This window comes from Saccopteryx bilineata, chromosome 1 (genome assembly GCF_036850765.1).
Source record: "Saccopteryx bilineata isolate mSacBil1 chromosome 1, mSacBil1_pri_phased_curated, whole genome shotgun sequence".
NCBI classification, from domain to species: Eukaryota; Metazoa; Chordata; class Mammalia; order Chiroptera; family Emballonuridae; genus Saccopteryx; species Saccopteryx bilineata.
Genome location: NC_089490.1, coordinates 359,021,994 through 359,037,013, shown reverse-complemented (window position 1 = coordinate 359,037,013; position 15,020 = coordinate 359,021,994). Strand labels below are relative to the sequence as shown.

Here is a 15,020-nt window from a genome sequence, read left to right as displayed (position 1 = left end):
TTAAAGACATATATTGTACTAATACTAATGTTTATGCTTTTTAATCCATGTCCATGGGAGTTGTATGAAGTGCTCTCCAGAAATATTCACGTTCACTAAGGCAGGAGGAGGACTGCCATCTCCCTAGTGACACACAACCAGTCCCTTCCACAGCAGGGGCCCTCGGAGTATCCATACCTGCATGCAACCGGGTGGTTCATTTCATATTTCTAATTAGCATAAACATAACATTTTCTCTATAATCTGTCTCCAGTTATTCTTAAATGAAGCTGTGCTTCCCCCAGGGAAATAGGCATCTGCTGGCTGTAATTTTTTCAATAGTTTTCTTGTCGGACCACAAATTAAACCCACTTTTAAGAGTTGTAGTCACAAGTGGTTTCAAGTAAATACGTCTGGTTCTTTTATCCCTCCCCAATTTTACATTTCTGAGAAAGGCAAGCTTATAAAAGCTAACAACAACAGAAAGAGAGATAGTTCTTGGGGTATTCCAGGTAAAAAGAGCAGTTGCTGTCAGGTGCAATAAAACGTGATCCTTCTAATGAAACCACTGCAGCTGGAGCCCACATTGGGTCTCAAACCTGGAGGGTAAACAGCCCGCAAGCCACGGCCCCCTTTGGTTTGCCAAGTATTGTTACCTTCGACTGCAAGGAAAGCTGGGGATCAAATTCTTCATCTGCAGAAGAGGAGGTCGTGGAAGAGTCAGCCTCTGTCACCTGCTCCCTGATGGGCACATGCTTGGGACCTGAAAGAGGAACAGAACTCACTTAACTCCTAGCTTCTTTTCTTACTTAGTGACCCAAAGCTGCCTCTCCCTCCTCCCCTTTTTCCCCATTCTCTCCCCCCCCCCACTGCACCTGCCACAAGCATGAAGGGGCAATACCTAAGGGCAACTGAAAATTTGGCCCTTCACGTTAATTACACTTCTGGGTCCCTGCCAAGAGCTTTGCAGCTCTCTTCACGTTAAAAATAAAGGGATTATGCAGAAATCAATTAATTCCTTAAACACCATTTATATGGTGTGTTGCTTGAATGCATTCAGAGATGAAATCTATTATTAAAATGCTTGTCTGAAGTTAGCTGAGTTACCTAAATGCTTGTGTAAGGTTTGTTCTGCAGAGTAATTGAATGCAAAAAAAAGTCAGAGCCAGCTCTTAAACAAATCGCCTTTCTGCGGCTCACAGCATCTGGTACCCATTTTTACTACATGACATCTGCTCAGTGTAAAAGAGCTGGCGTCAGAATGTCTGGTCATAGAAAAAAAATCCCAAATGTAATCAGAAGCAAAAGGACTCTAAGCCTAAGGTTTTATCACATAGTCTCATGCAACATAAATATTTCATTAATAATGGCTAAACAAATGCCACTTTTATTTTCCCAACTTGCAGATATTATCACATCATCGAAGTGATGATTCAAATGCCAGGAAAGGCAGTTTAAGATAGGGAGGGCTCAACAATGCAGGGCCCACGGGAGAGCCAAAGACGAGGGGATGTGCCAGCCAGCCTCCGAACAAGAGGTGGATGGTGAGAGGCAGCAAAGTGCACGTGGCCGCTAGAAGCTCGTTGTGATCCGGCTGGCGACCCAGGGCGATCAAGTCTTCCAGGTGCCACAGGAGGCTTTTATTCTTCTCAGCAAGAACATCTACCCCTACACATCAACCTGATACTGAGTTAATGATTAAATATCTGGATTAATGCACTCTGGACACTGAACATCAGAACCAGCGAGGACTCCAGGAAATTTACTCATTTTGACTGTGCGGTGGCCAGCTGATATTTGAATGGCAGGATGTGTTGAGTGGGGAGGAAGGTGGAGAAGCCAGTCCACACTAACATTCCCTCCAGTCTGCCTTTTCTTCTCCATAATTTTCAACCATTTACCCCAGGGGGGGAGGCCAAGTTTAAAAATAATAATAATAATTTTAACCTCCAGGAGTACATTTACATATGCGGTTATTCAAAGCAAAATAATGCAAAACATCTACATACATAATAACACCGCCTCTCCTGGGAGGTTTAACTGTTTTCCCCTTCACTTTGCCAGATGAGGAAGCTCAGGTGAAGGTAGAATCAGGGAGCAGTATATAGCATAATACTGGAAGGGAGCTTGTTAGTGGTGAGCGGAGATTGTTTCCCCATTGCAGCCATAAATTACCACTGGGTAATTTAGTCTGAGTGTGTGAGCTTGAGGAACCAACTTCTACCTCCCCGTGTTTCTGGGGATCATGATTTTCTAACACACAGATTTTGCATCGCAAGATTAAAAATGATCAGTGTAAGGAGTCTAACCCAGTGCCTGGTTCACTGGAGGTGCTCAAATACATGTTGTTACCGGCATCAGCAACAGCCCCTGCTTCACAATGATCACTGATGGAAACGAACAAGACTACAGCATTAGAGAACAACTGCCTGATTCTCCTTTATTTAATGGAAAAAAGTATAATAACTTCAGGATAACACGTTTTCTAAACCTCAGAAACAAATTTAATATTCCCCTTGTTTTTCATTTGAAATTGAGGGGAAAATGGTTCCAGATATAAGACATTTCGGAAACTTCTGGCAAAGTTATATAAAGTTATATAGGTGTCTCTAAATCTTTTCCCCTCTACCCTCTTCCATCAAAGAACCATCCGTTCTAGGCATTCACTTTTCATTTTCAGAGTCAAAAAACAAAAAAGGAAAAACTTGGCAGCATTGTTTCACTCTGGTTACAATGGAGTGTCTGACTCTGGGATTGATCCCCCACCACAAGCTCTGGAAGTCAGGACAAAATATAGTAGAAGCAGCAGCTCTTTCCAGGCATTGGATAATAGGAGGCGCAGAGCTGTGAAAAAGGTGAGAACAGAAGCAAAGGAGGTGAGCCCTATAATCACAATAGCTTCCTCTGCCTGGAGGCACTTTTCTCCATAGCACAGTGCTGGCAGGAAGAACCTTATTGGAGCACAGCTGATTCACTGGGTTGAAAAAACAGGGATCTATGTTTGAGAGGGCTGGGCAGCTGGAATGTATGAGGGAGAGTACTGGAGAGGAGTGAGCTATGCAGAGAAAGAACTTCAGAAATAAGCAGAGATGTTCCCTTAAGTCTATTGCTTAATAGTAAACAACTGATGCCCAGAAAGAAACTACATAAGGCTGGGCAAATACCTGCTAGGGAGTTAAAGAATAAATAACATCTAAAGCTTTTGCAGGACTGGGAAATAGTCAAGTTCCCCCCAGCCAGAGTAGAACAAATATGCGGGGCCTTAGTAGAGACCACGGAAGAGTCCCACTTTAGTAATAGGGAGAAAGAAGCCCTAGAGTAAAGGTTATTATTGACTCACCTGAATATAGCTAAAAATATGCCTTGGAAGAAATAAACTGATCTGCAAGTACTTGACTGCCTTTGCATACGTTCTTCACTGCCTACTTTAATAATCTTTAAATGAAGAAACAAAACATAGACATTCAAGTAATGTAATAGTCACAAAATCTAGCAGCCTAATCCTAATCCTAACCTTAACCCATCTACAAACTCAGAGGGTGTTGCACCCCAACTCCACAGGGACAGAAGCTCCTGGACTTGGGACCCTTCCTGACTTTACCCTCTGCATCTCTTCATTAAGCTGTTCGACTGTATCTTTTATTATATCCTTTATAATAAACTGGTGTGGTTTTTTTAGTGCCATTTTAGCAAATTATTGAACCAAAGGAAAGAATAAGGAAATCCCTATTTATGTAGCTGTTTGGTCAGAAATACAGATGACAACCATTAAGGATACAGAAGATTACTAATACATTTGACCTAACTGATAAAAATATGTAGAACTAGAGAATATACATTTTTCTTTTCTAGAGCACATGGAGTTTTACTAACTTGGTGTTATGCTAATCCATACAGTATCAACAAAATTCAAAGGACTAAAATCATACCTAGTATGTATTATGACAACAGTGATATTAAGTTAGAAATCAGTAATAAAAAATAACACTAGAAAATTTCAAAATGAGTTTGCTAGGTGGGAAAGCTAAGGTGAGATAATACTTTTCTAACCACCTATAGATCAAAGAAAAACTAAAAATAAATGTAAACTGATGATTAAAAAGAGCATAACAAAATGATTAGGAAGCAGCTAACATAGTAATTAGAGGGAAATTTAGAGCTTTAAATCTACACAGTATGCAAAAAAAAAGTTGAGATTTATGCTCTAACTTCTATTTCAAGAAGCTAGAAAAAGAACAACCAATTGAATCTACAGAAACTAAAAGGAAAAAATAATCAAGAAGAGATTATAAAAGACAATAAAGACAAAGCAGAAATAAAATAGAAAATTAACAAAGCAAAAATTTGGTTCTTTAGAAAGATAAATAAAATCGATAGCCTCCTAAGAAGATAAAAAAGACAGAAAACACCAATTTCCATACTGGAAATAAAAAAGTCCTACAATAAGCTATTATATAAACTATTTTAAGACAATAAATTTGAAAATTTAGATAAAATAGAAGTATTTATTGAAAACCATGATTGATCAAAATTGACATAATAGGAAAGACAATCTGAATAATGATATCTATTAAAAAAACTGGATCCATAATTGGAAACCACCCTACAAAAAAAAATTCTAGGCTAGATGACTTCATTTGTGTCCAAATGTTTAAAACTCTTCCAGAGAATAGAGAAAAATGGAACACCTCCCAACTTGTGTTATGAAGCTAGCATAGTGTGATAATATAACTGGACAAGGATATTGCAAGAAGGAAAAATTTCAGACCAATATCTCTCATGAACATATGTACAAAACTACTACAAACAATGAGCAAATTTCAGAGTGATACATGAAAAGATTATATATTATGACCAAGTTGGGTTTACCCCAAGAACTCAGTTATGACTTAACATTTCTGAATCTATATAAAAATGCAATCAATATAATTCAGCACATTATTGCATAAAGTAAAATAATATGAATATTTCAAATGATGTAGAAAAAGCATTTGATTAAATGTATCATTATTCATAATAAAAACTCACAGTAAGCTAGGTTAAAGGAAAATGTAATTCTATCAAAAGAAAAATGTGTTTAATAGAAAAATATTTTACACTGCATAAGTTTTAAAATTTAAATTCATTAACATTAAATAAAATTAAAAATTCAGTTCCTTACTCATACTAGCCATATCTCAATTGTAAAATAGTGGTTACCATACTGGACAACACAGTTCTAGTAGGTAACATAGAATAACATCTTCATGACCTCAGAGAAGAAAATGATTAAATGATTTCATAAATAGGATACAAAATCAATAATAAAGGAAAATATTGATGAATTTTGCTTCATTAAAATAAACACTTCTTTTTATCAAAAGACACTTTTAAAGAGTGGAAAAAATGAGCCAAAGAGTGGGAGAAGATATTTACTATATATATGTATATATATATATATGTGTGTGTGTGTGTGTGTGTGTGTGTGTGTGTACACACAGGTGACTTATATCCAGAATCTACACAAATTTACAAGTCAATAATAAGGAAAGGGATGTCTACACAATAAAAGTATGGGCAAAACACTTGAATAAAGACTTCATACAAGAGAATATTTAACAAACGTGAAAGGTAGTGCAACATCATTATCAGGTAAGTGCAGATTAAAACCAATGATGAGATACAACTCCGTAAAGAGAGCTACATTGAAAAAACTGAGACTATCAAGTGTTGACAAAGATGTGGGTCAAAAGGAGCTCTGATTTCCTAATGGGGGATATAAACATAGGTACAATCATTATGGAAAACATTTGAACAATATCTTCTTTTTTTTTTTTTTTACAGAGACAGAGTGAGAGACAGAGAGAGGGGTAGATAGGGACAGACAGACAGGAACAGAGAGAGATGAGAAGCATCAATCATTAGTTTTTTGTTGAGACACCTTAGTTGTTCATTGATTGCTTTCTCATATGTGCCTTGACCATGGGCCTTCAGCAGACCGAGTAACCCCTTGCTCGAGCCAGCGACCATGGGTCCAGGCTGGTGAGCCTTTCTCAAATCAGATGAGCCCACGCTAAAGCTGGCGACCTCGGGGTCTCAAACCTGGGTCCTCCACGTCCCTGTCTGACGCTCTATCTACCGTGTCACCGCCTGGTCAGGCTGAATGATATTTTCTAAAGCAAACTATACATGCCTACCCCATGACCTATTAATTCTACTTGCAGGTATATATGGGGTGGGAAAAATTAGGTCTACAGTTGTGAGTTTATTCTTGTATTTTTATTTATTAATTATTGTATTATTTTCCACGAAAACAACTGTAAACCTACTTTTGCCCCACCCTGTACTGCCAAAGCTTCTCTCTTTGAACAAACTTTAGCCAAGCTCCTCTGAGCCCTTTTTTTTGACTTGGCCTTAACCTTGGCTTCTCAAAACTACACTCTCAATATAAATTATTTAGCCCACTCACTTCTTCCTACATTAAAAGATTTAAACACTATCACAGTTTCTAACAGCTTAAGGCCACAACCCTTGGATGAGGCCAACTCTACTTAAAGTATTTGAGAGAACTCAAGGCTGACCGAAGAATCAACTGTTCTAACCAAGGCCTTTGAACAGGCCTCTGGCTACCCACCCTTTTCTTAGAGTTTACTAAAAGGGCTTACAATTGAGAATCCCTCCTCTGTCCCTTTGAGATATATATGTGTCTTCTGCCATTCAGGAGTGTCTTTCTCAAGAACCTGAAAGGCCATTTTTTAAAAATGCAATCACCAGGAAGCATAGGGCCTCTTTCTCCTGTCTCTGTGGGAGGATGGAATCCTGACTTCAATAACAACCAGCTAACAGACTCAGCTGGTACAATCAGCATTTATACAGACCAACGCTTTGTAACTTTTTCCACTTCCCTGACTCTGCTGAGCCCTCTACTCGGCCCCTCAACCTAATCCCTCATTCTCCCTGTAAAATACCATGCCTCCTCTATAAAAATCAAAGCTGAGTTCATTTCATGCTAGACTCTTTTCCCTATTGCAATAGTGATATTACTAATTAAAATCTGTCTTTACTATTTTAAAGAGTATCTGGCTTTGTTTATCTTAGACAGTTTTTTCTGACAATACAGAAAAGATATGAATGAATGCTTGAAGCTGCATTACTCAGAATAAAAACAGCGGAAAAGAGCCCAAGTACCTACCAACAGAAGGCACAAATAAACTGTGGCATATTCATACAAGAAAATAAAAATGTAGCAAAGGAAAAGAATAAACCATTGCTGCATATAACTGCATAGATAAATCAACTCCTGCCCCCATACATGTAATGATTAATGAAGGAAGTCATGCATAAAAAAGTAGATACTTGCATTAGTTTTCGAGTGTTGTGGGAACAATGAACACAAATTTAGCAGCTCACAATAGCACCCATTTATTATTGCATAGTTGTGAAGGTCACAAGTGCAGGCGCAGCTCAACTGGGTCCTCTGTTCAGTGTCTCACAGTGCTGCAATCAAGGTGTCTGCCAGGCTGGATTCTCATCTGCAGCGCAGTGTTGTCTTCCAGCTCATTTGGGTTGTTGGCAGAGTTCAGTTTCTTGTGGTTGCAGGACATAGGGCCCTGGTTTCTTGCTGGCTGTCAGCTGAAGGTCCATCTTGGCTCCTAGAGGCCTCCTGTTCCCAGGCCCTCTCACAATATGACAGTTTACTTCTTCGAGGTCAGCAGGATCATGTCTTTCTCATACTTTGAATATCTGACTTCAGGAATGGTCCAGTCCTTGTTAACAGCTCACCAGATTATGTTAGGCCTACCCAGGATAATCTCTTCCTTTTGATTAACTCAAACTCAATTGGTTTGAAACTCAATTACATTTGCAAAATCCCATAACCCAATCCCGGGAGTGAAATCCATCGTATTTTCATTCCTACCATATTCAAGAAGACAAGATTATACTGGGCAAGTATGCTGGGGAGGAGGGATAAAAGTACTGTATGCAGCCCTCTCGGAATTCTGCCTACCCCAATACAGAATGCATCATTTTTTTTAAGTCAAAAAACTGCAAAAAGTAATCTATGATGTTAAAAGTTAGGTGGTAAGTCCTTTTGTTTGGTGGCATCTGTATTTGGGAAGAAGCATGAGTGAGGGTTCTGAGTGCTGGCACTGTGCTTCCTCTTAATCTCCAAGGTGGTTACACAAATGTGTGCTTTGTAAAAATTCATCATTTGTGTATTTTATGGTATCATGTTATCCTGAAACATAAAGTTTATGCAAAAATAAAAAAGACGTTCTCATGGTACTTTCTTTAATTATACACAAGAATAATAATAAGGTGACCAATCATCCTCCTTTAGGGAGGACAGTCCTTCTTTTGTAAGTTCCATCCTCCCTTGAAAAGTGTCCTACATGTCCTCCTTTTTGATATTGGAAGACTAAGCTGTAAATGTCCATATTTGATCAATGCAGAGTTGATCCATTGCGTGTGATGTGACGTATTTGTATTTGACACGACAATTCGTCAAGGATCAGTACAGTGCAGTGATACGTGATTATGAGACACATGTGCTCCACATGGGAGACCTTGAGAGAGCATGCGATATACCAATAGCACAAATGGCTGTGTGTACTTCTTACTGAAACACGACACAGCACATACGACAGTGTAGACTCACGATTATTTCTTTCTCAGTGAATATTCAATCATAGACAGGTAAGCACAATTTACATTTTATTAATTCATTATCTATTTAATAATTTCCAAATACATATAATTTTATTTACAAGTATTTTCCCTAAATTCGAGTTTTAAAGTGGAAATCTAACCTCAAATCATATCTATTAATAACACATTTTGATTAAATAGTTGCATAAAACATATTTTTTAATTAGCTAATGATAAATACACCCAAATATCACTCCAAATTAGTGGTTTTGTTTGATATTTAGTTTTACTAAATGAGTACTTTTTTCTTAAAATTATTATTAAAAATTAATAGGCATGTAAGCATAATTATAATATAAAATATTACAAATGTTTTTTATGCATTTATCATGTTATAGCATATTATTGTTGCAATGAATAAAATGTTTCTTTTAATTATATTATTTTCTTCAATTTACTTTTGTCTTCCTTTTCATTGTAAAAAGTTGTTCACCTTAATAATAATTAGCATTAAAATTGTATAAAACCTTGATTGGTTGGCTCAGCGGTAGAGCATTGGCCCGGTGTGTGGAAGTACCACATTTGATTCTTGGCCAGGGCACATAGGAGAGGCGCCCACCTGCCTCTTCACCGTTCCCCCCTCCTTTCTCTCTCTCTCTTCCCCTCCTGCAGCCAAGACTCCATTGGAGCCAAGTTGACCCAGGCACTGAGGACGGCTCCATAGCCTCTGCCTCAGGCACTAGAATGGTTGTGGTTGCAGCCAGAGCCCAGATAGGCAGAGCATCGCCCCCTAGTAGGCATGCTGGATGGATCCCAGTCTGGCGCATGCAGGAGTCTGTCTCTCTGCCTTCCTGATGCTCACTTCAGAAAAATACAAAAAACAAAAATAAACAAACACACATAAAAAAACAAAAAACAGGCACTGGTAAATACTTCAAATCAGTTTATATCCCTAAGCAATTGAAACACTCAGAGTTTATGTATGATATTAATTTACCTAGAAAGCTGTGTTGTAAAAAATAAAAATAAATAAATTCCAGCTGGCTCTTCTTCAGGTGATCATAAATTCAAGGTACTTCACTTTGAATAACTCACTTTCCATTTGAATATATATATATTTTTAATCTCTATTGCATGGACATGTACAAATTAAATGTGGAGAGAACCGTGTTTACTGGGTTGGTCAGCAGCAGGAAAATAAAGGGAAATAATGAGTTTAATCTGATAGGGTAGGTAAAATCTTAACATTGTTATGAACTGACCTAAAATCATCTGAGAGCATCACAGAGATTTTCTATGAGATGGTCCCAGGCACTCTATCCAGAGCTAGTCAACTTTAACCTAATTCCATTCTCTATGTTTCTATTCTGTTGTAAGCCAAAGAGGTCACATGATTTCCTAATGAATAAAAACAAATGCAGGCCCTGGCTGGTTGGCTCACCGGTAGAGCGTCAGCCTGGTGTGCGGGGGACCTGGGTTCGATTCCCGGCCAGGGCACATAGGAGAAGCGCCCATTTGCTTCTCCACCCCCCCTTCCTCTCTGTCTCTCTCTTCCCCTCCCGCAGCCGAGGCTCCATTGGAGCAAAGATGGCCCGGGTGCTGGGGATGGCTCCTTGGCCTCTGCCCCAGGCGCTAGAGTGGCTCTGGTCTTGGCAGAGCGACGCCCCGGAGGGGCAGAGCATCACCCCCTGGTGGGCAGAGCCTCGCCCCTGGTGGGCGTGCCGGGTGGATCCCAGTCGGGCGCATGCGGGAGTCTGTCTGACTGTCTCTCCCCGTTTCCAGCTTCAGAAAAAAAAAAAAAAAAAAATGCAGCTGTTCATAATTAAATCAGGAAAACATATTTACTCCAACTTATTGTAATCAGCACAGACAGAAATCATGTATGTATAATATAAACAAACTAAAGGCTAATCTTACCTAAAAATTTGATGCAAAATCTTAAAATATTAGAAAATTGAACAGAAGATTGTATTAAAATAATAAAACATCATGACCAGTGGTAGTTATTTTAGCAATTCAAGGATGGTTCAATATCAGTAAATTTATTATATAATTCATATAAAACAAGCTAAGAAAATAAATTATTCAACCATCTCAGAAGGGGCTAAAATGATATTTGATAAAATTCAACATCCATTTGTGATGAAAAAATGGAGTTGACCCTGTTAGGGGTACCTACCACCTACCTACACAGTGGAAATTTGGTGTATAACTTGAGTCAGCCCTCCAAATACTCACATCTGTTCACCAGTTGACCCTTGAAAAACACAGGTTTGAACTGCTTGGGTCAATTGACGAAAAATCTGCAGATAAGTGAACCTGCACAGTTCAAACCCACATTATTCAGGGATCAACTGTACTTTCAATAAAATATGACTAGATGGCTATTTCCTTAAAATGATTAAATATATCTGGGTTAAGAAAAAAGTCAGCAACATGCTTAAATGGGAAAACATTATTTTTATTAATTAGGTACATTCTCATTAAAGTTAGAACTATAATAAGGAAACCATTATCACTATTTTTATTTAATATTGTTCCTGGAGATTCTGGAAACAAAATAAATTAGAGGTACACAACTTTAAAATAGGAGGTAAAAATTATCATTATTTGCACACGTTATGAATGTATATTTTGGGGAGGACCCAGGAAAACTCACTAAAAAATTTTTACAAGCAAAGAGAATACAGCAAAAATGGATGGGTACAAAATACTCTACAGAAATAAATAATTTTCATGTATACAACCAATAGCAGCAAGATAAAATGGAAATATTTATAATAGCAAGAAAAACTAAACATATCTAATAATAAACTTAACAATATACATGCAAAAGCTATTTGATACAAAGTTTAGAATATTCCTGAGGGTCACAATAAAAAACACAAACAAATAAAAAGTCAATTCACATCATAAGGTTATAAATTTTTTCAAGTCAGTTTGTAAACCTAACTCAATCTCATAAAAGTACTCATAGGATTTTCTTTCTTTTGTTTTTTGGAACAGACAAGCTGATGCTAAATTCATACAGAATATCAAACAAGCAAGAAAAGCCAGGACAATTTTAAAATAGAAGATCCGTAATAAAATACTTTTTCTACCTGATTGTATAATACACAAATTTAAAAAACCATATAACTATACAAAATAAAATAATTAAAAGTGTGGTACTGATACATAACAGACAACTCAATAGAATATAATAAATGATGTAGAAATCAGTCCAAGTACAAGAATTTGATATATGATAAAGATGTCATCTCATATAAGAAAGGTAAAAGATAAATTATTCAATAAACTATTTTAAAATAATCAGGGAAACATTAAAAACAATAAGGTTGGATCCATAACTCATATATTATACTAGAAAAAAATGAAAATATTTAAATGTAAAAAATTTTTTTAAAAAACACAAAAGAAACTGTAAGAAAACTATAAACTTGGATGAAGCTCTGTCTGAACTATTATATAAAGCTCAAAAGTCATCATATGAGAAAGTGCTTACAACTACTATATAAAAATAAAAATTTTACATGACAAGAACAACCATAAAGAAAGTTAAACACTAACAAGGAACTGGGAAAAGTATTTGTAACTCATATCACAAAACTGGGCTAAATTTCCCTTTCAATAGAGTCCCCCACACATCCTGAAGAAAAATAGCAACAACCCCAAAGATAACTGAAAAACAGAAACAATAGTTCACAGGAAAGGAAATATAAATGACTATAGAAAGATGCTCAATCACTTATCAGATTGGTAAAGATTAAACAAAAAGTAGTGTAACAACCCAGTCTGTGCCAGTGTGGAAATAGTACTCCCATGCTTTGCTGCTGGGAGTGTGAACTGGCACCCCTTTGATGGAGGACAACTTGGCAATATTTATCAAATTCTTAATTCACATGTTCTTTGTTCCAGCATTTCTATTTCTAGGAATTTATCCTACAAATGAATTCACATATATGCCAAATGGTCTAAGTTCTTAATTACTGTGTACTGTTTGTAACAGCAAAAGACTTGAAATGGCTTAAACTTCCCATCATAGGGGACTGGCTACATAAATCATGGTAACATGCGCACAATGCGATACCTTGTAACTATAAAACAAAGGGAAAGCTCTTTATATACTAATATGTGATGATCTCCAAAATAAAATTGAAAGCACAAAAAGGTGCCTGGCCTGTGGTAGCGCAGTGGATTGAGTGCCCAGCTGGAACACTGAGGTCACCCGTTCAAAACGCTGGTTTGCCCAGTCAGAGCACATACCACAAGCAACCAATAAACAGCTAGAGGATGTGGGGGGTATCCTCTCCCCACACCCATAAAATCAATAAATAAAATCTTTTTTTAAAAAATAGTAGAGAAAAAGTATGTACAATATGCTACTGTTTGTGAAAGAAAAAAAAAAGAATATAATATGTAAATTTGCTCGTGTATTCATAAATTCTGTCTGGAAGAAAGCCTAAGAACCAGATAGATAATAGTATCTGTCATCAGGGATACGACCTGAATGGCTCAGGGACAAGGAAGGGAGATAGCACATTTTGTGTCTTTTGGACCCTTTTATTTTGAACCATGTGAGTGTATTATCTATCAAAAAACGCACAACACATTAAAGTTTATGTCGTGATATAAAAGGTATAAATTTCAGCCTGTCCATGCTTATCCCGAACTTGGCTAAAAATAAGACCTCTTATTAATCTATATATATAACTTTTTAACTAAAGCACCAAAGGAGAGAAATAAGTTTTTGCTTGAAAACCTAAGTTCCAAGATAATAGTTAAATAAGGAAATAACATGTCAAAAAAAAAAAAAAAAAAGAAAAAGAAAGTTGCTCAACAGTAGTAACAGTAGAATCCGGTTTGTTTAAAGCAATCAGACAAATATCAACAACAAAAAGAAATCATGTGAGTGTTTAAATGATCTCTGAGGAGATACACCAAAACTTTGGTGAGTATAGTAGGGATGAGAGAATATAGGTTACTTTTTTAAAGATATTTCCATATTGCTGAATTATTCTGATTCTTTAATGCATTAATTAATTTTATAATTTAAAAAATTATAGATTTAAATACAAAAAAAGTCTAAGGTTCAACTGGTAACCAAACAGACATAAACATGTACAAGCTAGTAATAAAAAAATACAAGTTTAGCCTGACCTGTGGTGGCGCAGTGGATAAAACGTCGACCTGGAAATGCTGAGGTTGCCGGTTCGAAACCCTGGGCTTGCCTGGTCAAGGCACATATGGGAGTTGATGCTTCTAGCTCCTCCCCCCTTCTTTCTCTCTGTCTCTCTCTCCTCTCTCTCCCCCTCTGTCTCTCCTCTCTCTCTCCTCTCTAAAATGAATAAATAAAATTAAAAAAAAAAAGAATGAAACAATAAATGCCTCAATAAGTGGAACAACAAAACGATTTCTCTCTAAAAAAAAAAAAAAAAAAAAAATACAAGTTTAAAGGAGGCGCCATTAAGAAAATTTTTTTTCAGTTATATACATTTAATATATATATTATATTGAAAAATCATTTTTTGACTATTAAGATAACAATATTTTTTAAATATGATACTCAATGCAGAGTGGTGAAAAATTACATTAGTGGTGAAATATAAATTGGTACCTTTCCCATGTTTTAAATAAAATTTATGACATGCAGTTGTAAGAAATAACAGAGAGATTCCATGTATCCTTTACCCATTGTGTTCTTTCCTAAAGAGCAATTTGTCAGTGTTAGCTGAGAATCTTAAAAGTATTTACATTTTCATCCAGAAACCCCATTTCTTGGAATCTATCCTTTAAAAAAAAATAATTCAAAGGAAAGGAAAAGCTATATGCATAAAAATGTCCACCCAAGACCATATATGAAATATATATATTCATATATATAATTTATATATACATATATGTTAAACCATAAAAGACAGTTTATTAAATAACATAGCCACTTGATAGAATATTCTATAGCCATTAAATTACATTTATGTGGACTATGAGGTAATTGGTTTAATACCTAGAATATAAAGTTGATTTAAAGGATGCAAAATTTTGTATATAACTTAGTAAAAAATATTCATATTTGAAGAACAAGTTGAAGAGTAGTAAAATTTTATTAAAAATATTCACATTTGGCTTGACCAGGTGGTGGCACAGTGGACAGAGCATCGGACTGGGATGCGGAGGACCGAGGTTCAAGACCCCGAGGTCGCCAGCTTGAGCGCAGGCTCATCTGGCTTGAGCAAAAAGCTCACCAGCTTGGACCCAAGGTCGCTGGTTCGAGCAAGGGGTTACTCGGTCTGCTGAAGGCCCGCGGTCAAGGCACATATGAGAAAGCAATCAATGAACAACTAATGTGTCGCAACGAAAAACTGATGATTGATGCTTCTCATCTCTCTCCGTTCCTGTCTGTCTGTCCCTAT

At 36.7% G+C, this 15,020-nt stretch overlaps 1 protein-coding gene across 3 annotated transcripts in view; it reads right to left on the bottom strand.

Moving 5' to 3' along the window:
• MICAL2 (microtubule associated monooxygenase, calponin and LIM domain containing 2) overlaps positions 1-15,020 on the bottom strand; it is a 221,651-nt gene that overhangs the window by 34,794 nt on the left and 171,837 nt on the right. For all 3 annotated transcript variants that reach the window (XM_066250979.1, XM_066250974.1, XM_066250975.1), the window contains one exon: positions 636-742. In XM_066250979.1, the coding sequence (XP_066107076.1) occupies positions 636-742 (107 nt within the window). The remainder of the gene's footprint in view (positions 1-635; positions 743-15,020) is intronic.